Source organism: Triturus cristatus, chromosome 7, assembly GCF_964204655.1.
Source record: "Triturus cristatus chromosome 7, aTriCri1.1, whole genome shotgun sequence".
Taxonomy (NCBI): Eukaryota; Metazoa; Chordata; class Amphibia; order Caudata; family Salamandridae; genus Triturus; species Triturus cristatus.
The window spans coordinates 255,525,172-255,550,410 of record NC_140590.1 but is presented as its reverse complement, the minus strand read 5'-3'; the positions used below and the strand labels follow the sequence as shown (position 1 = coordinate 255,550,410).

The 25,239-nt window shown below is 45.2% G+C and overlaps 1 protein-coding gene across 1 annotated transcript in view; it reads left to right on the top strand.

The window, feature by feature from the left end:
• Nucleotides 1-25,239, top strand: part of SHANK1 (SH3 and multiple ankyrin repeat domains 1) — a 1,748,119-nt gene that overhangs the window by 227,029 nt on the left and 1,495,851 nt on the right. The window contains exon 2 of the mRNA XM_085616131.1: nt 16,253-16,561. Within this exon, the coding sequence (XP_085472257.1) occupies nt 16,292-16,561 (270 nt within the window). The 5' untranslated portion in view covers nt 16,253-16,291. The remainder of the gene's footprint in view (nt 1-16,252; nt 16,562-25,239) is intronic.

Below are 25,239 nucleotides of genomic sequence, written 5' to 3'. Positions count from 1 at the left end.
CCTATAGTACCCATGCAGGACCTGCGCGTTTGGATAACATAAACTGTAGGATTGGTGGCAGACTGACTCTGAACACCCCCACCAAGTATGTTAGCCTGTTTGCATTAGCTAGCTCACAGTGCCACTAGAATCTCCTCTTATCGGGGAGAGAATAGTTCTGGCAAACTTAGACTATGACAACCCTGATCCCCCAGGATCGTGGAAACAATGTACTACCTTTCGCTCAGTCACTCGTGCTCACTTAGTTTCTCTCAGAGAGTTACACAGAAGAAACAGCCAGGCATGTTTTCAATAAGTATGTATTGCACAGCTGTTCTTCTAGTGTATAAGATATGTGCTGTGACAACCATTAGACAGTAGCAGAGATATATGATCAGCAGTACAGTGAATATAGAAGGATAGTACAGTTCAACCATTTTGCAATAGTCATGAACATATACATGGATATAAAATGCATAATAAAAGAAAGAGCGCGTACTCCTACGATGCCTTTCCAGATGTACCTAAGTGTAGCTAGCATTTGAGTAGGTGTGAAGCCAAGAATCCCTCTAGGTTTAGTCTAACCCCATTACCTGAAGAAAAAGAGTGTGGGACCCCGTCTTGGTCTTGAGTTGGACACCCTGCAAGGGATGTTTAGACCACTGTCAGCTGGAGTGTCTGCATGCAGGAGCCTCAGCGTCTCTGGTCAGTGTGTCGGCCTAGAAGTCTCGGTTCCCTCTAACTAATGCTGTATTTATACAGCAAAGTATATAGAGTTCCTTTGTCCCTTGCTTCTTGTATTAGCCATTGTTGGGTTTGAGGATGACGTATGGGATGAACCTTGAACGTAGATATTATGCAGGTGGATGTAGCCCCAGCCTGGTTTCCAAGAACCCTTATGAATATTCATTCATACTGTCAGTCTTAAGATGAAGTCATAGAACGTTATTGTTCAGGGAAACCCTCCTTCTGCGCCCTGGACTAGAACTAGGTAAAGGTTCAATCCTAAAAGGCTCGTTACTGTGTAGTGTAGGGGAGGTGATGTAGGTGAAAGGGTATGATGTTACCCGGGCCTATATTAGGGTACCTATATGAAACATAACACAAGAGGGGTGCCAGCACATTGTTTTTCCTTTCACAGTGTCTCTTAGGGCAAGTTCAGTTGCTGCTGCTCACATTGTTCTAGTAAAGAACATCCTTTGTTTTTTTAAGGAGTGTTAATGATAGGCCACTAGCAGTGAGATGATCACATTTGCATTTGAAAGGTTATCTCTGCCCCTCTAACCCACTGGGATGTTTAACCCTTGACAGCCGACAAGAAAAAAAGGCAGGAGCGAAATTTTATTTAGCATTTCACAAGGTTTCCAAGTGGAACTATGACATACGATATGATCAGCCATCCTTGGCTGTTCAGCCATCATTATGTTGGATTGTGGGGCTTATAGTTTTCCTTTTAACACTTTGACTAATTCCAGATGGCAAATTTATGTTGGCTAAAATGTCAGAACTGGCCAAAAGTGTTTTATACATGTCATGGAGCCACTTATCAGCTATGTTTTAAAATTTTACTAAAATCTTCAAGCCCATTTAAAATTTCTCATTTCACATGTAAAATCAGACATTTTATAAATGGAACTTTGCTCACATATTTTGTGAGGGTTCCGTCTCTCATTCACATCATGCATTAAAACGGGCATTGGCAATGCAAATGGTTTTGTCTTTTGTGTAGTGGAGGTTTTATACCGAGATTCACAACACAACAAAGATACAGCATGGACAGCTGCACTGGAACTTTCACTAAAACAAAGAATAAATAAAGGACAGGTGGCAGTAGCAAGGGTAACATCACACAATTCCCTCACACATGCAGGTTCAACATGTACCTATCAGACTAAAGAGGGACTGAGGGGAGATATCGGACTGTTGTACGCACTCTGGGGCTCATTTATGAGCCCCTGCGTCACTTTTGCGCCACTGGTGCGTCACTTTTTGTGACGCACCAGTGGCGTAAAACATGCGCCATGATGCGCCATATTTACAAAGTGACGCATCTACCTAGATGCGTCACTTTGTAAACCCCTGCGCTACATTATACCTGCATCAGGTATAATGTATGCAGGGTGGGCGTTCCCACGTAAGTAAGCATCGTAGAAGTGACGCAGTGAAATCTACGAGATTTCACTGCGCCACTTCTAGGGTGCAAATGCGTCAATATCTTGCGCCTGCCTCACAGCAGGCGTAAGACTGACGCAGGCCCTTTCACATGGGGCTTGCCCCATGTGAAAGGACACATTGCTGGAGTTGCGTCACTTTTGTGACACACTCCAGCAATGCGTCACTTTTGCGCCTACAGATACGTCAGAAATACTGACGTATCTGTGACTCCTTGCGACATGATGCGTCATACTGTAAATATGACGCATCATTGTAGTCGCAGGGAGGGCGCAGTGAAAAGTGACGCATCACTGTTTTCACGCAGTGATGCGTCACTTTTCATAAATGAGGCCCTCTGTATCCAGACATAAAAATACAAGAAATTAAAAATCCCTTAAGTAACCATCCAAAACGTCTTATGGAGTTACCAAACATTCATGTACTTACATGGACCCTCATCTATCTAGCGTGAAATGCTTTGTCAGTGGGTTCCACGTCCAACACTGGTAAGCATCTGAGAATACTACTTATCACTGGTTGTACAGTCTCCTATGTGTGGGTCTCTTCGTATGAGGGAAGCAAAGTCCCTTATGTCAACCTTTCTATTCTCCCTCTCTTTCCTTCCTAAACTGTTACCCTGTATTAAAATTGTGTGGGTGAGCTAAAAATGAGTTATACTGTCGTCTTCACACCGGCAATTAATAATGGGAGGAGCAAGTGCATTTAATATATCCTATAATTTTTTCATAAAATAAGGAAACAGCAATGGAGTCACCACTTTTTCACAGAACAGGTACACCAAACAGTGCAAGCTTCCTTCTTTCAGAGGACAGGTACAGGGGTGGCAGCAGCAACTCAAGCTTTTCCTATCACAGAACATGGGCACATTGGGTAGCGCCATTGCAAGCTGTGCTTCCTCACAGAACAAAAGCAGCATGGCAGTAGGAAAGCACACTTCCCTCTTTCGCAAAAGGCAGCAAGCGCATTCTTCCATTTTTTTTTTTTTTGCAGTTTTGTATAGGGCAAACTTGACCCGAAGGCATCAGAGCGCTTTACATGAGCACCAGTTGCATTACAAACGGACACTTTCATTTTTCAGGCAACAGGGAGATTAAGTGATTTTCCCAGTATCACAGGATGCTTGAACCTCCCGCCAAGACTTGAACCTGGCTCCGCAGCTTCAAGGTTGGCCGCTCTGGCTGTTACGCCACATTACCTGCAGAACCGATTCAGCAGGGTAAACAAGTGCAAGCTTTTGTCGCACACTTAAGGCTGCATGGTTGACATGTAGGTTACGGACAAACGCCTGGATGCGTAACTCACTGAGAGGAATGTATAGGTGGAGGAGGGAGTGATTTGAGAATTCTGACACCATACTCACTTAGGTGATATCGTACGTCGGCATCCTGAAACTCCTACTGCTGTCACTCACAGACCTGCTGCTTGTGTTGATTCTTTGGTTTTCCACGTATTGAGAAGTAGCCATTTCCTTGCAGGTCATAGCTATTTTGAGCAGTCCAACCACAGCCTAGCTCTAGCCTGCCACACTGGTGCCAGCCTCCCTGAAAAGGATTTGAATGCACAGGCTCACCAGATGCTGTCATTGATTTTAAATTCTGTAAAAGCACTTTAAAGAGCAGTAACTGCTGCTCTTACATGTACAGACAACTCAAAAGAGAGAATGGGCAGGAGGGCAGTGCATGATTTGAGCCGGTGGTTTCCGGTGCTTGGCACCGGAACCTAATTGTCATCACCGGCACGAATGACAGTCTGCACTGTTTATCTAAATTAGAGATTAACACAACAGTTGTTTATTATTTCAATGAACATTAAAAATGACTAATATCTGCTGCCCAAGCCATTATTGTAGCTTTGGGGTCTGGAATAGTCTGAAATGTCACACTTGCCGGGTGTTTTGATTAGTAGTTGTGTTAGTTCTGTCACTGGCGGCACGTATAGGGGCAATGAGTAGTGCAAGCTGTAGTGGCCTCTTGACGACGCCCGGCACTTATCTTTTTTGATAAATTAAGCACTGAAGGAGGGGTCACGCTTGACTGCTCCTTTCTCTGATCCGACCCCCCACATAGGGGACTGGAGCAATCACGGTAGGTGGTCTTCAGAGAGGTACACACATGCACACTGACACCCTATTATCACCTGAAACAGAATACGCTCTTTTGAAATGTGTGACTCCTCCCTCAGGAAATGTACTACTGACCGAGGACTGAAATTCATCAAAATGTCCTGAGAGTTTCCACGTTTCCAAAATGACATGGCCATTTCCACCGCATCTCAATGTCCTCTGCGCCCCCAAAAAAGCAAACTGTTTTCTCTTCAGCCTGCTTTATCTCAATGGACTAACACCGTAAAATTACTTATTCCTTTTATAACGCTCCCACTTTTATGCTGATTTAGGTTAGGCTTCTGATGTCTGGTTTTGACTTGCATTACATAATACATTTTTTTTAAGTGAAGCTCATCTATGTTTTGCGTTGTAATTAAACTGAACACAAACTCTTATCTTTCTGCTTCGGGTTGACCTATTATTGATTATTGATTGCATAGCTCTAAAATATTTCACAGTCTTCGTTGCCCTCCAAACCTGAAATGCTCTGTGAACAAAGAACAGTTTCTTAGGCATTTTAGTTTTGACAATGTGGGTGAAAGGATGGATGCATTATTTAGGAAGACGGATGGATGAATGTTGGAGGTGTCGTAATGAGTCAAGAGAGAGTAGAAGGATGGACTGTAGAGTAGGTGGATGCATGAAGAGATGAACTAAGAGGGTGTAGATGAATGGATGGAGAGTGTGGGGGTGAATGAAGGTGTAGATGGTGTAGATGGTGAAAGGTTGCATCGTGTCGGGATGAATGAAGAGGGTGTGGATGGATGGGGAGTGTGAAGATAAATGAAAACGGTGTAGATGGTTAAATGGGTGGATGGATGGAAGAAGAGGATGTGAGTAGGTGTAAATGGGTGGATGGGTGAGGGGCTGGATCTGGGTGATTCGATGAATGGATGGGCATATTGATAAATTGTTCTTGGTAAGCAATGGACACAAAGGTGATTGGATGAATGAAGGGATGGATGGATAGATGGCTGGACAGACGGCTGGATGGATGGATGGACGGACGGCTGGATGGATGGATGGATTTACATGAGCTGCAGTTTGCCTTATTTGCCGGAGGTAAAGTTGTTCTACCCATGGAGATATCAGGAAGCTCTGTGAGAAAAACTTGAGATAGTTTGAAACTTTTGAAGGCCATTAGACATGCACAGTGTTCTCTAGTCTTCTCTTGGGACAATGCAATTAAGCATCCTGGAGCTGAACCCGGACACAGAAGCGACAGCTGTTTCACCTTCGTACCATGATCAACTAAAGATGCCTTCACCTGCCAACACTGCCACTTCTCCTGCAACACAACCTATAAAGGTTCCCATGTTACTCCAACCCAGAAGATCGCAAACAACCCAGAACCACTCCAGTGTATCCTGCTCAACGCCTGCTGCCTCTGCAAGCACGCCACAAAAATCTGGAAGACACCATCACCACCCTCTCCACCGACGTTGCCTTCATCCTCGAAACTTGGTTCAACCCCTCCTCAAACTCTGACATCACCATCGCCACTCCTGATGGCTACAAGTTGATACACCATGACTGCACTACAAGTTGATACACCATGACTGCACTGACAAACAACGGGGAGGCATTACCATCATCTTCAAAGAAACCATCAGATGCACCATCAGCAACGATGTTCGCACGCCTCTCATGGAGTACATCAACTTCCAACTACAGACAGATGTGAAGATCACAATAAGGGGCACCTCACCTACAGACCCCAGGGACCCTGTCCAACTTTCTGTTCTGCCATTTCCAACCTCATCGCCCCCTGGCCATCAACTCCAGCAACTATGTCCTACTTGGCGACTTCAACTTCCACATCGACAACCCTAATGAAACCAACTCCGTCGCCCTCCTATAGAACCTGAACAACATTGGACTCACCCAACTAGTCACTGCACCCACGCTCAAGGCTGGTTACACACTCGACCCCGTCTTCACCTCCAGAGACTTAATCAAATTCATCCACACCACAGAACTCACCGGGACTGACCACTCCATCGTACACTTCACCATTGCACCATCAGTAAGCGCCACACCTCCTCCAATTGCAGCTGGAGCAGGGTCACTGAAACTCAGTGGACACAGGCCCTCACCACCACCTAACCTGAAGCTTTAGCAGACCTCAACCAGGCCGTTCAGAACATCTCCACCTGGATCACCAACTGCGCCAACAGAGTCACCCGACTGAAACCAACAGAAGCCAACAAAACTTCAAAACATGCCAGCTGGAATACCCTAGAGCTCAGGACCACCAAGCGCAACTGCTACCTACTGGAGAAACGATGACGCATCACAAAAAACCCTGCAGACAGAGCTGCCCACAAAATAGTCCTCAGCAACTATCACCAGCATATCAAGGAAGCCAAGAAAGCAGCCACCATTGCCCAAATCGGCACAGTGGCAACCACACTAAGGAATGTGTTGTTAATGTTAATGTTAATGTTAATGAAATTTATAGAGCGCAACAAATACCCGGAGGTGTCCTGGCGCTTACTGATTCCAAAACTGATGCAGGCCAGGAGTAGAGGGACACCTAATCCTTAGAAAAGAGCCAGGTTTTTAATTCTTTGCGAAAAGGCAAGAGCTCTGTGATAGTTCTCAGATGGCGCGGCAATTCGTTCCAAGCCATTGCTGAGCCGTGAACAAAGCTTTTGCCCCCCCAACGGGCTTTCTTTATACGCGGCACCTTGGCCAAGAAGGCTTCTTTAGACCGCAGTAATCTGCCTGGGACATACCAACACAGTCTCTGCTGTAAAAATTCTGGACCCATGCCGTGTAAGGCTTTAAAAGCCAAGCATAGTACCTTGAACTGTATTCGGCTCTTGACTGGGAGCCAGTGTAGGGCCTTCCTTTACTTAGAAACAGAGGAACGACTTGACTGGCCCATAAGTAGTCTAACAGCCGCATTCTGAAGTATCTGCAATTTTTTTAATCCTCTTTGTTGTATATTGAGGTAGAGGCCATTACAGTAATCCAGTCTGGTTGTACTTGCATGAGGGAGGAATCTGGAATCCGGTCACGGATTCCAGATTCCTGCACACGCGGTTGAGTTACACGCTAGTCAGTTGGTACTTGGCTGGCAGTGCGACGACTACTGATCATCGTAAGGGAAATCCTTTTACATAAATAAAAATGTTCATCAACTCACCTGCTGCGTTGACCCTTCCTCACTCTCGCTTCAAGAATACTTTTCAAAATAGTCAAGGATTTCTCCAAACCGACAGCCACAGAGAACACCATCCACCCATCCCAAGAACTCTGCGACAACCTCTCAGACTACTTCTACAGCAAGATTGTCGCCATCTACAAAAACTTTGATCCCCAACTGACCACCCTCAACCTCAACAACCTCAACCAACCAGCGAACACAAGCCAAACACTCATCGCCTGGTCTCCACTCACCACCTAGACCACCACAGCCATCATGTCTTCCATCCACTTCGGAGTACTCACCGACTCATGCCCCCACCACCTCTACAACCTTGGAGTGAACCCCATCAGCACGGAACTCACCAGCGTCCTCAATGCCCCTATAAGCACAGCAACCTTCCCAGCAGATGGCAGCACGCAGAAGACAGAGCCCTTCTAAAGAAACCCTCTGCCGTCCCCAGCGGCCTAGAAAATTATCGACGATCTCCCTGCTCCCATACCCAGCCAAAGTACTTGAGAAAGCCATCAACCATCAACTCACCGAATTCCTGGATCATAACCACCTACTAGACACCTCACAATCTGGATTCCATGCCAACCACAGCACTGAGCCCACACTGATTGCAGTTACAGATGACATCGGAACTCTCCTCAACAGCAGAGAAACTGTGGCTCTGATCCTATTCAACCTCTCTGCTGCGTTTGGCACTGTCTTCCACAACACCATCATCAACAGACTCTACAACATCGGCATACAGCACGACAGCCTCAAGTGGATCACCACCTTCCTCACAGGACGTACACAGAGTATCCGGCTGCCTCCCTTCAGCTCCACTCCCAATGACATCATTAGCGGCATACCAGAAGGATCATCACTCAGTCCCACATTATTCAACACCTAAATGACCCCCTCACAGATGTCATTAGATCCCATGACCTCAACATAATCTCCTACGCAGCACGTTCAGCAAGAACCACACCAATGCCAAAATCAACTTCTCCAGCGCCAAGACTAATGTAGCCAACTGGATGAGAGACAACTGCCTCAAACTGAACTCCGACAAGACTGAAGTACCAATTTTCGGAAGCAACGCCGGCTGGGACCACAACTGGTGGCAAGCTGAACTTGGACCAACTCCTACACGAACAGACCATGTACACAACCTGGGGATCATCCTTGACATTAGTACACACACAAAGAGGGCATAGAGGAGCTTTAAGGACCTGCGTGGGCACACTCCCCACTAGTCGACATCCACACACAACGAGCCCACAGGTCCAAGACTTATGACTGAGAGGAAAGTGGACTAAGAAGACCAAGCGCAACGCGGGGGATATCCCTTTTCAGCACGGTTCCCCTCACACACCATAAGTGTCATTCTTCATCATAGGGGCGCCTCCTCTCGTCAAGACCTAGGGCCATATGTAGGTAGCCTAACATTTACCACTTCATAAATACCGAATTTTACCGATTCGGTATTTATGAAGTGGTAAATGCTATGTAGGTAATCCATCGGTAATATTTACCGATTCGGAATGGGTCGGTAATTTAGAATCGGTATTTACCGATTCGGTAATGGTAACTGGCTTCCCATTGATTCCTATGGGCCAGGACGCCCATAGGAATCAATGGGAAGCCAGTTACCATTACCGAATCGGTAAATACCGATTCGGTAATGGGGGGAGCAAAATCAAGGGTGGCAGGGTGTCACAGTGACACCCTGTTGCACCCCTGATTCCTGCATGTGTGCACATGTGGCACACATACATGCCCTAAGGGCATGTATGTCTGCCACATTGCACACTTCAAAGTGCAAAGGAATGCTTTTTTACAGCTATTCGTCATTTACCACCAACTTTTAGTTGGTGGTAAATAACGAATCCCCACAACAACCACACACTCCCCCTACATATCATTTCAGGATTCGGTATTTACCGAATCGGTAAAATTACCGAATCGGTAATTTTACCGATTCAGTAAATTACCGTATCCTGAAATGTGCCCCCGACATACCAAAAGCCTGAATACCGGTCGGTAACGGGATATTTACCGAAAATCGGCCGTTACCGACCGGTATTGGGCTTCCTACATATGGCCCCTAGTCTTGACGCGGGCTACAACCCCCTCTCTACAAGGGAGGAGCTCAGGGATGTTTTTCGTTTGGGCAACTGGGTTGTACTAAAACCCTATGTGAGCGTGGTGTATGAAAAAATCATTAAAAATGTGCAGTGCTCAATTGGAAGTGATAGTGAGTTTAAAACTGCCTGCGAGGCTAGCTGACAACGGACTTTATTTAGCTACCTAGCGACAGGATTAAAAAGTAACAAGCTGGGTTATGGAGCTGACCACCATTAGACACAGCCACATATGCAGGATCAACATGTTCCATCAGGCTTTCATCAGAATCAGTTAGTGAACAGCTACTGCAACTAGTGTAGCGTGCACAAAGAAATTAATAATAGCTAAATAAAGTCCGTTGTCAGCTAGCCTCGCAGGCAGTTTTAAACTCACTATCACTTCCATTTGAGCACTGCACATTTTTTATGATTTTTTAATACAACACGATCATTTAGGGTTTAGCACAAGCCAGTTGCCCAAACTAAAAACATCCCGATCATCCCTGACAGCCAACTGACCACAAAACAACAAGTTAATGCAGTCACCTCCTCCTGTTCCACACTCTTAGCATGCTCAGCAGAATCGTCAGATGGATCCCGGTCAATACAAGAAAGACCATCACTCAGGCTCCCCTCACCAGCTGCCTCGACTACGGCAATGCTCTCTACACCGGCATCTACACCTAGCTCTTCAGAAGACTCCAGACTATACAGACCGCTGCAGCCAGACTCATCCTGGCCCTGCCTAAAAAATCGCATATCAACCCCCACCTCAGAGACCTCCACTGGCTCCCCATCCAGAAGAGATGCCAGTTCATGGTCCTTATGCGCACCTACAAAGCCCTCCACTATCAAGGACCCTCCTACATCAACCACCAACTGCATTTCCATCAACCCTCCAGACCCTTCATACCTCCTCCTCACTGACCCTCGCCCTCACCCTTGCATACGTCACAGCTTTAGCAGAGGCCGCTTCTTTCCTACAACGCTGCTAAGACCTGGAACAACCTGCCCCATCACCTCCGAACAGCACCCTCCCTGGCAGACTTCAGAAGGAACCTCAAGACCTGGCTTTTCGATGGACACACAGCTTCCTCAATGCCCAGATACCCCTGGGGTGACAGTGCTACGCTCTACAAATGTTGATTGAGTGATATATTGACATGCCATGGATCAAGTCAGTGGAAGGGTTATACTGTGCTGCCACACTATTAAAGGGATTATTTGCTGAGAGCTACACAAAGCGGTACAAAAGGGGGTGGTGATGGACGGAGCATCAGAACAAATCAAACACTCACACCCAGTCAACAGATCTGGGTTTGATCCATCACCGTTCTTTAGCCCACTCTGCCACCCCAGTTCAGACATGGCCATATGCAAATCATTCTGACCCTGTGCCTCATGGGAACAGTCCAGCCCGAACTGCCAAGCCATGCCTTCCCTGGACCGGAAATAAGCTTCCTAGGACTGGTTTCTGTCATTTCAGCCGTCTTCAGCCAGGCTTGTTTGAATCCAGTGGCAAAGTGAGCAAGGGACTCACGTCTGAGCATACCCTGCCAACTTATGGCGAACAAAGCGGTACAAAAGGGGGTGGTGATGGACGGAGCATCAGAACCAATCAAACACTCACACCCAGTCAACAGATCTGGGTTTGATCCATCACCGTTCTTTAGCCCACTCTGCCACCCCAGTTCAGACATGGCCATATGCAAATCAGTCTGACCCTGTGCCTCATGGGAACAGTCCTGCCCAACCTGCCAAGCAATGCCTTCCCTGGACCGGAAATAAGCTTCCTAGGACCGGTTTCTGGCATTTCAGCCGTCTTCAGCCAGGCTTGCTTGAATCCAGTGGCAAAGTGAGCAAGGGACTCACGTCTGAGCATACCCTGCCAACTTATGGCGATCAATGCGGGACAAAAGGGGGTGGTGATGGACGGAGCATCAGAACCAATCAAACACTCACACCCAATCAACAGATCTGGGTTTGATCCATCACCGTTCTTTAGCCCACTCTGCCACCCCAGTTCAGACATGGCCATATGCAAATCAGTCTGTTCCTGTGCCTCATGGGAACAGTCCAGCCCGAACTGCCAAGCCATGCCTTCCCTGGACCGGAAATAAGCTTCCTAGTACCGGTTTCTGGCATTTCAGCCGTCTTCAGCCAGGCTTGCTTGAATCCAGTGGCAAAGTGAGCAAGGGACTCACGTCTGAACATACCCTGCCAACTTATGGCGAACAAAGCGGTACATGGCCATATGCAAATCAGTCTGACCCTGTGCCTCATGGGAACAGTCCAGCCCGAACTGCCAAGCCATGGGAACAGTCCAGCCCGAACTGCCAAGCCATGCCTTCCCTGGACCGGAAATAAGCTTCCTAGGACCGGTTTCTGGCATTTCAGCCATCTTCGGCAGTTCGGGCTGGACTGTTCCCATGAGGCACAGGGTCAGACTGATTTGCATATGGCCATGTCTGAACTGGGGTGGCAGAGTGGGCTAAAGAACGGTGATGGATCAAACCCAGATCTGTTGACTGGGTGTGAGTGTTTGATTGGTTCTGATGCTCCGTCTATCACCACCCCCTTTTGTACCGCTTTGTTCGCCACAAGTTGTCAGGGTATGCTCAGACGGTTGTCCCTTGCTCACTTTGTCACTGGATTCAAGCAAGCCTGGCTGAAGATGGCTGAAATGCCAGAAACCGGTCCTAGGAAGCTTGTTTCCGGTCCAGGGAAGACATGGCTTGGCAGTTCGGGCTGGACTGTTCCTATGAGGCACAGGGTCAGACTGATTTGCATATGGCCATGTCTGAACTGGGGTGGCAGAGTGGGCTAAAGAACAGTGATGGATCAAACCCAGATCTGTTGACTGGGTGTGAGTGTTTGATTGGTTCTGATGCTCCGTCCATCACCACCCCCTTTTGTACCGCTTTGTTCGCCACAAGTTGGCAGGGTATGCTCAGACGTGAGTTCCTTGCTCACTTTGTCACTGGATTCAAGCAAGCCTGGCTGAAGACGGCTGAAATGCCAGAAACCAGTCCTAGGAAGCTTGTTTCCGGTCCTTGGAAGACATGGCTTGGCAGTTCGGGCTGGACTGTTCTCATGAGGCACAGGGTCAGACTGATTTGCATATGGCCATGTCTGAACTGGGGTGGCAGAGTGGGCTAAAGAACGGTGATTGATCAAACCCAGATCTGTTGACTGGGTGTGAGTGTTTGATTGGTTCTGATGCTCCGTCCATCACCACCCCCTTTTGTACTGAGAGCTACACAAGGCATATAAACCACTTCCTTTCCTTGTAAAGGGCTTCTGCACTTCGCTGAGCAGGCTTCTCAGCTGCATAAGATAAGAATGTAAACTTTAGTTAAATCCCTATCTGCGTTTTAGGGTGTTAATTACACCGAATGTTTGTAAATTGACCCTAATGTCAATTGTTTTGTGGCAGTAGTGCACTCTGCTGTGTGTTGGTGCACTATGCTCATGGTCGGACTGGCCTACAGGGCAATCAGGCAGTACCCGATGGGCTTGTCTGACAGGTCTGTGTGTGGGCCTTTCCTTGGTTGTGTGTGTGCCTGTTTTATGGTATACTCGTTTGGTATCTACTGTCTAGTTCCAATATTAAAACAAACATTGCCTGCAGTAAGCACAAATGGCTGCAGCCTTCTATATCTTGTCTTTACAAGTCCACAATTGCTCCAATTTGCAAACATGGGCCACGTTTTTACCTATCTAATTCTGTACTGGGGGGCCACTTTTATTTTGGTACCTGGGCCTATTTTCTAACCCAATCGGGCCCTGTCTAAGCCTTTAGTAGGGGTACATTACTCAGTGGGTGAGGGTGCACTTTGCCGCAGGTGGTGGTGCATGGGTCTGAGGGTGGTGATGCACTGTTCTGTGTGTGGTAGTGGCCTATGTTACATCTGGTGATGAACTATGCCTCTGGTGGAGGTACACTATGCAGTTGTTAATGGTGCACTGTCCTGAGCATATGGTAGTGCACTGTTTGGCACATCTCTGGTCTGATGATCGAGGATTGTATGTGTGGGAGTTTTCGTATTGGTGTATGTGCTCCTTTTCTGTCTCTCATTCATGATTTTAGGGTTAACGGTGTAATTGTTCCCGCGTCATTCTAAGGAAACATTGTATTTTACCTTAGTTAAATAGGCTTTGGTACACTGACACACCCACACAGACACACACACACTATCTCCCTCCTCAACTGGTCTGTAACCACTTACTCTAAATGCATCTTGCGCTCAGCGTTATTACTACCTATCAGCTAGCAATCCACGTTTATAAACAGCGCACGCTTTCTGATAATATCATTCATGGGAAGGGGGCGAATAGGGTGGTAAGTGTCCCTTATGTCAAATTTTGCAAATATTTGCACATTTTTATTCTTTGAATAAGTCCAGGTACATCCGATGCTCAATGCTGCTTTATACTATACAAACCAAAGAAGATAACGCTACTTTGACTTGTACTTGTGTCGGTAGTCTACTTACTGTTATAATATTGCTTGACTTACACAAATGTGTCCTGACAATTGACTCTTTGTCCTGAATATTTGTCGTGCATTTTGACCCTTTGTTCTGAAATTTTACACTCCCTGCCAGAATGTGCCTTCATAGCAGGTGGTCACCCTACTTTCGGGTACTCTGGTTATCACCCGCCGAGGCTGATGAGATCAATGCAACATAGGTGAAAATGTGTATAAAACATCTTATGCATTACCCAGCCTTTCCCAGTACTTGGTGTTCATCCTTCCAGTGGTACTTGCTAATATTCTCTTCAGTGGAGAGGTTCATTGACGGATCCCACAGTCGCTCCTTCTTGCTGCTTGGTTCTTCTGTTCAGCCTGCTTCCCAATGTGCCAGCTGTTTTTCTGCTGCACAAACACAGCTGCAGGCCTCTGAACAGCTTCTGTTGTCTGCTCTAACTGGCTTAAACGTTGCTGTTTTGGCTATCAATTCTATTTTTGTTGTTACTTTACTGTCTAACTCTTCCGGTGTTCGCTGAAGGCAGATGGAGCAATCAGACGAGGACATTTTGCTGTTGTCTCCTTTCATGTCTCTAGTTGCTCCATCCTCTTCTCCAGCCACTGTATGGTTGCTGGATGTGGAGTCCCAACAACACCCTACAATACTTTGATGTATTGTGGTAGGTGAGTCCTGGGCCCCCCACTTATACATGTATTCTTCACTTGGTCTCTGATAGAACCCCGGCTGAAATCTCAAAAGCTACGACCTACCCAAATTGTTTTCTCTGGTACCTTCAGCCATTACACCACGACCTGGAACCCATCCTTGAGTCCATTTTATACGATAGCTTCAAACACTTCCATCAAACGCGTGTTGTAGCAGTCAATCCGATAGCACTGTTCTACCTACGTGGGCAAAGTCATTACCTGTCTTCAATCTTCCACGCTGCATGCATAGTGTCTCAGCACCATCTTCTATCTGGGTGGCCATATACCGAGCTCTCTATGATCAAGGTAGTCTATGGTGCGACCCTTTCTACATATGCCACATGCTGAGCCAATAGCTCCTACCATGGGAGCTCTGCATCCAATCACCTCTTAATGTTCCCTACACTGCTATGTATCACATCCCTATTCCATTCTTTACATTGTGGACCACATTAGGAGGTCCTTTTTAATACTCATGGGGCCGGCAATGACAGTTTGTTACCGTCTGAATTATGGAATTAGCTAGAACAAAATGGTAACAAAATCTGTTTTTATTTCATCCAGAGTTGTCGGCTGATGAAAGCCAATGACATAATCTCCAGGTGAAATTCTGAGGCAAATTGAGGAATTACCAGGGAATTTACTTTGGTTATTTCGCATTTGGAAGGGAACATTAGGGTCCCACTTGTACTCCTCATAGCTACGCCCCTCTAGAGTAATCTGTACTCCTGGTATCTGTAACTTTGCTGGGGACTGGGGACAATGTTACTGGCTGGGATATTGGGCCTCTCATAATGAGAGCCTTAATCGGCGTTTACACTGTGTCCTCTCCCATGAGTTATGGCTCACCTCCTCTCCCTCTCTCTCTCTCTCTCTCTCTGAATTTTCAATTCCACTATCGAAGCCCATTTCCATCAGTCCGACAACCAAACAAACAGCCAATCCTCCAACCCAAGATCTCCCCTCCACTTCTAGAAATGATAAACACATCAAGTAAAATCTGAGTTTCTCTCATGTGTATGTTATGTCCATGTCCTCACTTGTCATCAGTCATGGCCACAATTTGATCATATATGTAATCTACTAAAATCCATATCTGTCTATGCGGGTACAAACTTGTATGCAAACTACTTGCCTGTAACAGATAAATAAATACATACATACATGTAAGCCATGGCAGGCGGCTTTAGAATAAAACATGGCTCTGGGGGACTTAAGGTCCACAGTTTTCAAATCAGTTACATTCCCACGCAGTGCATTAACAGCTTGACATACAGGCTAATATTCATAGGGGCAGATTTACAAGCCCCTTGCGCCACTTTTGTGTCACTTTTCCCATGTTAAAAGTGACGCAAAAGTGGCGCAAGGGGCTTGTAAATCTGCCCCATAGTGCTCACAGAAATGATTACGTTTTATAAAAAGAGCCATCCAACTAATTAGTCACACCAGTGTTGAATTGTAATGTGCTTGGCTCTGTCTCTTTGATTGATGAAATATTTACCCCTTGTTTTCTTCAAGTTGTCCTATCTTTCTCTTTTTTTCAGCTGGTCCTGTAATGCTGCTGTTGTTCCACCTTCCTGACAATGCCCCAAAGTCCTGTGTCAAGCGAGGAGGAGAGGAGGAGCATATCCGAATACCCTGGTGGGGAGTCGGATTCAGAGAGCTCCAGAGAGGACACCGTCCATGGTGGGAAGAACAATCCCACCCCTACCACCAGCAAGCCTGGTGCTAACCCTCTCTCCTCCTCCTCGATAGCTGCACGAAGGATAAAAGAGCGATCTATGTCTGTTCCGGATGATGCTCATTTCAGCATGATGGTTTTTCGTATTGGGATTCCTGACCTCCATCAAACAGTAAGAATACCTCTCCACCAAGTAGTCTATTTCTATGCCACTGGTTCAGTGACTCCATTTTATTTTTTTCCTATATTTAATGAGCTTCCTCTATGCCAAATTCTTCCTCTTACACTCCACGTTGTTCTACGTCCCATTCTTGCCTTCCGACCTGCCTCTATACTTTTCTAGTTTCCTTTCCAAACTTCCTTTCTACTCCTTCCTCCATGCTTCTCACAGTCCTTCCCTTTCGGCCCTATCTATGGTTCCTTTTTTCTTACATTTTTTTAAATTTCTGTTCTTTCACTCTCAAAAGTTTATTTTCTTCAGTCTCTCTCACTCTCCTTTGCTTTCTCCGGCGGTGTGTCTCCCCCTGTGTCTCTCAAGTTCTGCCTCTCTCTCTCTTTCTCTCTCTCTAGCTCGTTATTCTTTATATCTGTATATTAATGGCTCTTTCTCTGTTTGACACTGTTGTAAGTACTTCAGGACACTTCTAGTTAGGTTACATGTAGATTTATTATAGAGCACAGCAGAGCGCACACCTCGCCAGCTGACCAGACCATCAGCTGACAAGAGTGGAACACTCCGGTACAAGATAGAACACTCACAGGTATTCTGAGAGGCTGAGGACACAAACAAGGGGCTAATGACCACTGTTAGCCATGTTACATGAAGCACAAATATACAACACACCTTCCTCCTTTACAGAGAAAAGGAAATAAAGAAACAAAACACAAACTGAAGCTTAATGCAGGGAAGACAACAACAATAATCATTAAGACAGGTAGAAGGTCTACGACGTCTTGAACTTTTAAGTTCACAAAGGCAAAGGAGCGTTTTAGGGTCAAGGGTGAAGGGTGAAGTGAGGGACATCACTAAAACAACCGACAGGCATCACCACCACCTACTCCCCTTGGACTGACATATACCATCTTCGTCGCCAAATTGTTGTAAGTACTTCAGGACACTTCTAGTTAGGTTACATGTAGATTTATTATAGAGCACAGCAGAGCGCACACCTCGCCAGCTGACCAGACCAACAACTGACAAGAGTGGAACACTCCGGTACAAGATAGAACACTCACAAGTATTCTGAGAGGCTGAGGAGGTAAGAACACAAAGAAAGGGCTAATGATCACTGTCAGCCATGTTACATGAAGCACAAATATACAACACACACACTCTTCATTGATGCACAGATATGTAATGCCGAGTCTAAGGTATTTTTGAATTGTCGTATGCATATGAGGTAGACATTTGTTGACTTTTTATTATATTAGCAGTATGAAGATTCGGGGTTAGTAATGACATATTTTCATTAGCCTGAAGTGAGTGATTATTATGTGCCATTGTTGGTACATTTCTAGGTAGTAATAATGCAGTAATAATTCTGAATATTAAAATGTATGCCAGCCGTTTCATAGAATTGACATTGATCGTTTGCATACAAGTATTGCTGTGGTATGTCTCTGAACTCCCTCATCATTGAAATACAGTATAGCTATTTTTTGTTAGTATTATTTTTAGCTTCCCTTTTTGTGAGGCAGCAGCAGTGGCATCACACTAGCTTTAAGGAGTGCTATTTGTCTGACTCTCAGTCAGAAGTATCACTCTGGATATCTGTGTTATGTCTCTGTGCATTATACATTTATACTCCCTTATTTTTCCCTCACTATAAAATGGACATCTATTTTAAAATAAATATACATTTTCTTATTTTATGAGTTTCATTATTACTGTATTTCTAGATATCAGTAGTTTCATCTGTCTGGTTATCTCTGCAGATCAATTAACTTCGGCCCATTAATAGTGGGAACGATTTTATTTGGACACGATAATAAACTAAACATTGCTGTGAAAATAGGGCCAAGTGTTCTTCTTCTATTCAAGATGGCCGCCAGATAAGTTAATAACATTGTCGTCCTTCTTCTGTGTCTATTCAGTTTGTGCTCTTAAAAGGCAACCGTTTTCATGGCTCACCGGGAGAGCAGCTGAGCCTGGACTTAATTAAGCGCGTTCTCAAATAAGGAGCGATAAGGGGTATGAAGGATGGAGAGGGAAGTGTCCCCGAGCAGTTCAGTCGGAATTGTCAGACACGTTTATTCTAAGGGTAGGCAGGCGAATGGTTTCTATTTGTCCTTTTACCTGATTTGAGGCCACCAAAGACGGGTGGACAAAGTGAACGGGAAAATATGCACAGCGGCGGCGGTCGCCGTTGGGGAACACATCGTTTTAATTGTTTGGTTCTCCCTCAATTTTACCGGTCATTCGAGGTGTTACAGTACTGTACTCGAGCTGAATAGCCATTTGATCCATCTAATATCCATGTTATATATTTTGTATATCAGAATTATCTAACAGTATATTATTACTTTTTCATTCTTTCTCAGCCTTATTAACCGTGGATTTTAGCTCAGGTGCTGGTAGTTTACATATGCGTTTGTCTATATGCGTGTACAGTCTCACCCCCACACACCCCAACCCCATATACTGCTCTGCATCCAGTTTGGGTACGATTTGCAAAGACTGTGAGAAAACTGCTGGAAGCTGAACAAATTCACGATTTTTCACCAGAAAATGGTTTGTTATATCATATCCCTAATGACTAAGTTGGCAATATTGCCATGTATCAGATTAAATACTGGTTCAATGGCAATCTACTTTTATGGCTAGGGCAGAAGATTTTTATAGATTTCCTCAGTTGCCCTGTACCAAAATTACCTTGGTACTGTTAATGGATCAGCTGAAAACAGTCCTTTACTTGAGGAAACACTTACAAATTACGTTATGCAAGTGTATTTCTGTTAATTGACTAAGAGTTCTGTATTTTTTTGCTATCTATCTTCTATATTAGGTGACATGTTTCATCATAGGGTACAGTCCTACACTTGGACGAAAAAAAGTCTTGGCCAGGTTGGGTTTACCAATGGGTGTTATTGTTTTGAAACCAAGCAGGTGACTGGTCAGTAAGCAGCATTTTTTGTCAAAAATAAACTCTTCGTGGTCTCTTGGATTTTGAGAGAACTAGGTGACCCTAAATTGATTTTAAACTTCCTAGTGATACACAAGTATTTTATTCAAGTCTCCCTAGGGTAAGGTTCAACACATATAATACTGAGTGTAGTGAAGGACCAATTACTTACCAGTAATCTTCGTTACCCTTGTTATAGTAATTACAAGTGAGTCTGTCCCACCTTTAGACAGAGAGTGCTACCCAAGCTTTTCTCTATTTCTCCAAAACACACACACATGTGCATAAAGGACCATCCCCTCTACCCTCACTTCCTGTTATTTCCTAGCTAATATAAATGTTTTCCATAAAGTGAAGCTCACTTGCTGAACATCACCCTCTGCCTTAGAAAAAGAAGATGCTACAATTAGCCAGTCATCTAAGTAATTTATGCGTACCCAGCCTCTGTAAATGTGTCACCACCTAAGCTACTACCTTTGTAAAGACTCTCGGCAAGGACGAGAGTCCAAAGATAACACTCTGAATTGGAAATGTTCATTTCCAACTTAAAATCGGAAGAATCTCTGGGATTTTAGATGTTTTGGGACATGAAAATAGGCATCCTGCAAGTCCATTGCAATTAGAAAATATCCTTCCACAATTAACGGAATCACTGGCTGAAGAGATAGCATTTTGAGCGCCTTATGGTTCACAAACTTGATGAGTTTTGTATATTGGACAATATCTCCCGTCTGGCGTTGGAACTAGGAATAGCATACAATAGAAGCCTTCAAATTTTGAATCTTCTGGAACTAGCACTGTTGTGTTGGGTGACTGAAAGAATTATGATTAGTGTGGAGAAGTATGAAATTCTGTCTGATAGCCACAATGGACTATGTCCAGTACCCACGTGTCTGAAACAAGTTCTTGCTACTGGCCCAAAAAGGGGCTTATTCTTCACCTGACAGTAACAGGTAGATTGTTGTTGTTTCTGCTGCTGTTGCATTGGGATTTCTGTGTTTGGGAAGACAGAGAATGAGTGACTTCTGGCCTTGTTCTATCTTCCACATCTTTAAGATGCAGTCGCTGTGCAGCAATTGAAGCATCTGCAGAAATGGCTATAGACCAGAGGAAGTCTAACATCTCATCTGAGATGATCTGTGCCAAAATCTCAATGTTTGCAAGGGTTTCCATAGAATCTTTCTGCTCTTGGCGACATATGTAGAGGAGCTGGAAATCTTTTTAAAAGTTTGAGAACAGTGGGCTGCATGTATTGCTGCTTGTAGCACAAAATTTGCTGCTGCATATGATCTGCTTCCTCTGATGCCAGAGAGAAGACTGATGTCATGTTGGCCAGGATAGTGTTTAATTTTGGCATCCGAAGACACTTTTTCTCATGTGATTCCAATGGATACCTTTTAGATAAGAAGCATAAAAAGTTAGTTTTGTCTATCTCTTTCCATTCCCTAATGTACTTGCCTTCAGTGGCATCGTGAATTGGCAGGTCATCCACTGTAGAGTTTTATACTGATAGTGAAAATCATAATCTTGTTCTTTGGGGTGAAAACCCAACATCTCCTCTTTATGTCTTAACATGTCCTGGAGTTTTGCGACTTGCACATATTTCCTCCTCATACTGGACTCAGACTCTACCTTATACCCGAGGAGTGTTCTTTGGTTGTTTTCAGGAACCTGAGAAAACGCTGCTATTAAAGTGTCATCTGTCATAGCCTGAAGGTCAGACCTGGAGTTAGTAATACCTTCCTCCTCCCCCATATCAGAAGCCACACAAGTGCATGCTAATGGCTCCATGATGTCTAGTAAGTTGCTCTAAGGCAGCAACTTCCATTTTGAATAAGTTGCTTTTGTGAGATGAAACTCATGGCTTAAAGCAACGTGCTCCACCTATCGTTACATGCGCTCACCAAGAGCATCGCAAAGACAGAGTCTACAGAGACTGCTCCTCTGCATCGTCACAAACGCTTCACTGCTCCCAGCCCAGCAGGAGTGGGTAAGTGTGCCTGAAACTGTGGACACCTAAAATGTGACTCTATAGTTGATTGCCGTAAGCATACCAATATGTCCACCAAAGTCTTGGGTAGCGTTTGTCCGAAGAACAGACCAGGACTCATGAAATGGAGTTGGCGGGGATGGTCCTTTATGCGCATTTACATGTCTTTAAAAAAATAGAAGAAAGCTTGGGTAGGTATTTTTGTCTGGAGGTAGGACGTCTCATAGGTAATTACTATGACGAGAAGGACAGGCGTAGGGGTAATTGTCCCTTTTGCCCATGGGACGACGTCTGGAAAGCCCCAGGCGGGATCTCTGCTTTCTTCCAATACTTATCTAGTAGATATTTTTTAAGGTGAGGTATATTCAAGGTGTTTGGTTCGAATTGTTAAAAGAAATTGCTGCAAAACCAATTTCAGTTAATATCAGTCAGCCTAGTCATATGGCTTTTATTTATGTGAAAGAAGAAAACAAATAACCACTGTAAGGACTCCTTTATTAGCTTGCAGTATAATAGCGTAAGAACATGTGAGAGTTCTATATTGTTATTATTGTTGTTATTGTTATTTTGGATTTGTATCGCGCCCAATCACCTACAGGTCTCTAGGCGCGCGGAAATCAGTGGTAACAAACAATAAGCTAGGCAGACACAGAATGAAGGCACTTCTTGGTCTAATTTACACCCAGGGTTCTTTTAAACAGCAATGTTTTTAGCATCCTTCTAAACCGCAGGAGGTTCCCTTCCCTGCGCATCCCCTCAGGCAGCGTGTTCCATAACTGAGGGACTAATACAGAGAAGGCTCTTCCTCCCTTAGTTACAAGTTTGTAACGGGGGCAAACCAGAAGCTGAGAATCTGAGGATCTAAGTGTTCTCACTGGGCTATAAATCTCCAAACGATCAGTGATATAGGCTGGTGCCTGACCGTAGATTGCCTTGTGAGCTGTACATAGATTCCTAAATTCCACTCGCTCTTTAATAGGGAGCCAATGCAGGCTGTGTAGCAATGGAGAGGCCTTAGTTCTCCTTGGGAGTCTAAAAATTAATCGTGCCGCATCATTCATCACGACCTGCAATCTATTAGTAAGAGTTTTAGGTAGTCCAAGATAGAGAGCGTTTCCGTAGTCTATCCTTGAGATGACAGTTGCTGCTACGATTGAGCGCATCATTGATTGGGAGAGGACAGGGGTCAGCTTCCGTAACTGCCGGATGATATTTGTGCAGCTACCCACCACAGATGAAATTTGACTGGACATTGACAAGTCGCAATCCAGTTTGATCCCCAAGCTCTTTACATTCATACTTGGTTTTGGAGCGGGGCCCAACTCGGCTGGCCAGTAGAGGTCACTCCAAGGTGAGGCAGTGGATGGAATCACCAATACCTCGGTCTTGTCTGGATTGATCTTTAATAGGTTTTCAGACATCCATTGTACAGTGTACCTCAAGATGTTCTGAGCATTGAGTTGTGCGGTCCTTGAATTATCAACACTCAGCAGCAGCTGTGTATCATCCGCATAGTTAAAGACTCTACAGCCCCTGCTGGCCAGTGATGCAATCAGAGGTTGTAGATAGAGATTAAATAACAGTGGGGACAGGGCAGAACCCTGTGGCACCCCATATTCCAAGTTCCCCACCTCAGATGTTTGATTCCCCAGTTGTATCCTTTGTGTTCTTCCCAAAAGGAAGGATTGCAGCCACTTAAAAGCCAGACCCTTAATCCCAAAGTCTCTCAATCTTTCCAAGAGTAAGGCATGACTGACCGTATCGAACGCCGCTGATAGATCTAACAAAATCAGGGCGCTCGGTTTCTTATAGTCAGCCATGCCTCTTAGTTCATCCAGTACCGAGAGCATCACCAACTCTGTGCTGTGATGGGCTCGGAATCCTGCCTGCCGCTCATGGAGTAGATGGTGAGACTCCAGATACAGGGACAGGGATTTTAATACATGTTGTTCCAGTATTTTAGAGAGGAAAGGCAGTTGGGAGATAGGCCTGTAGTTCTTTAGCACTGCAGGATCTGCACCAGGTTTTTTCAGTAGTGGCCTTACACGTGCCTCCTTGAATTCCACCGGTAGATACCCTGTTTCTAGAGATCTATTAAGGAGGGAAATGATACATTTCTCCAATAAATGACGGGCTGCACGAAAGACGCTGGGTGGGCACGGATCTGCTGGAGAGCCAGATTTAATTTTTCCCATCAGTTTCTCCAGACTCAACTCATCCAGCTCTGGAAATGCTGTAATAGTACAATCAGCTAGATTATACGAGGCCAGAGTTGTGGCGGTTCCATTTAGCAATCCACTCTTTATTTCCGTGATAATGACCTTCACTTTTTCTAAAAAGTACGCCTGAAAGGAATTACAGTCTATAAGGGACTTGGAATTTTCAGGTTTTTTACTTAACTCTGACAGGATTTTGCTCGTCTCTTTCTGGATATTGGCTGCCTTACTTAGGCGAGACTCATAGTGTTCCGTTTTGGCTAGGACAATGAGCCTTTTATATAAGTTGAGGGAGGCTTTATAGAGATTCCTGGCTGTATCTTGCTTGGTTTTCCTCCAACCTCTTTCCAAGGCTCTAAGTTTTCTTTTATGCTCCCTTAATAAAGGCGTAAACCAGGAGGCCCCCTTACAAGAGCCCCTTATCAGCTGTAATTTTGCTGGCGCTATTTGATCAATAGCCTGGGCCAGGCTCTGTGTTAAGTCCGTGTATTCTTGGTCCAGATTACATTCCAGATCTAAGGACTGGTTCATTGGCGGTAGTACCTTGGTTAAAGCTATTAAATCAACCTCGGCCCATTTACGGGTTCTCCTGGTTTCTAATGATGTGTTATGTATATGGCCATTGATAGGTATCTTGCAAGACACTAGATGGTGATCTGACCATATACATTGTATAACATCCTTAAGAATGACATTTGTATCTGTCGTCCACACAAGGTCAAGAACATGGCCTTTAATATGTGTGGGAACATCCACAAGTTGTGTAAAACTCAAGGCAGTTATTATAGTATCCAATTGACGAGTAGCCAAGTCCCAATGGGGGTTATCCCAGTGCAAATTGAAATCTCCTGTCACCAAGATTTTCGTATATCGGGTACATAAGTCTGACATAATGGGTCCAAAGAGGTCATAGAAGAGTGGGGTAGATTTTGGTGGGCGGTAGGCTGACAAAATCACCCAACAGACATTATTCGTTATTATCTTTACCCCAATCAGGTCAGCTAAGTCCAATGATTCAGATAACAATCTCTCAACTACCAGGCTCTTTTTAAATAGAATTGCTACCCCTCCCCCCCGAGCACCTCCCGGTCGGTTGTGCCATAAGGCATCATAGCCCCCTGGAAGAGCGGCAATGATGTCAGGCAACGAGTTGTCATCCAACCAGGTCTCTGAGAGGGTCAGGACATCGAAGTCATTGTCCTGGAGTAGATTATATACTTCAATATGATGGCAGTGGAGCGATCTAGTATTTAAACTAGCAATCCTCAATATAGAGCGCCGGGCTGAAGGAATGACCTTATGAGGGCGAGATATGGCATGATTCCTAATGGTCAGCAGGGTTACGCTGTCCGGACACCTCTCACCTTTATCCAGACAGCGCAGCTCCTCTGAGGAATAGGTGATCCTATAGCCAGACGGTCGTGCCTCCGGGCCCGGCCGTGCACTGACGGGCGCAGACGGGCGCAGACGGGCTGGACTCTGGCGTGACTCCGGCGATGCTCCGGCGAACCCGTGGCGCGTA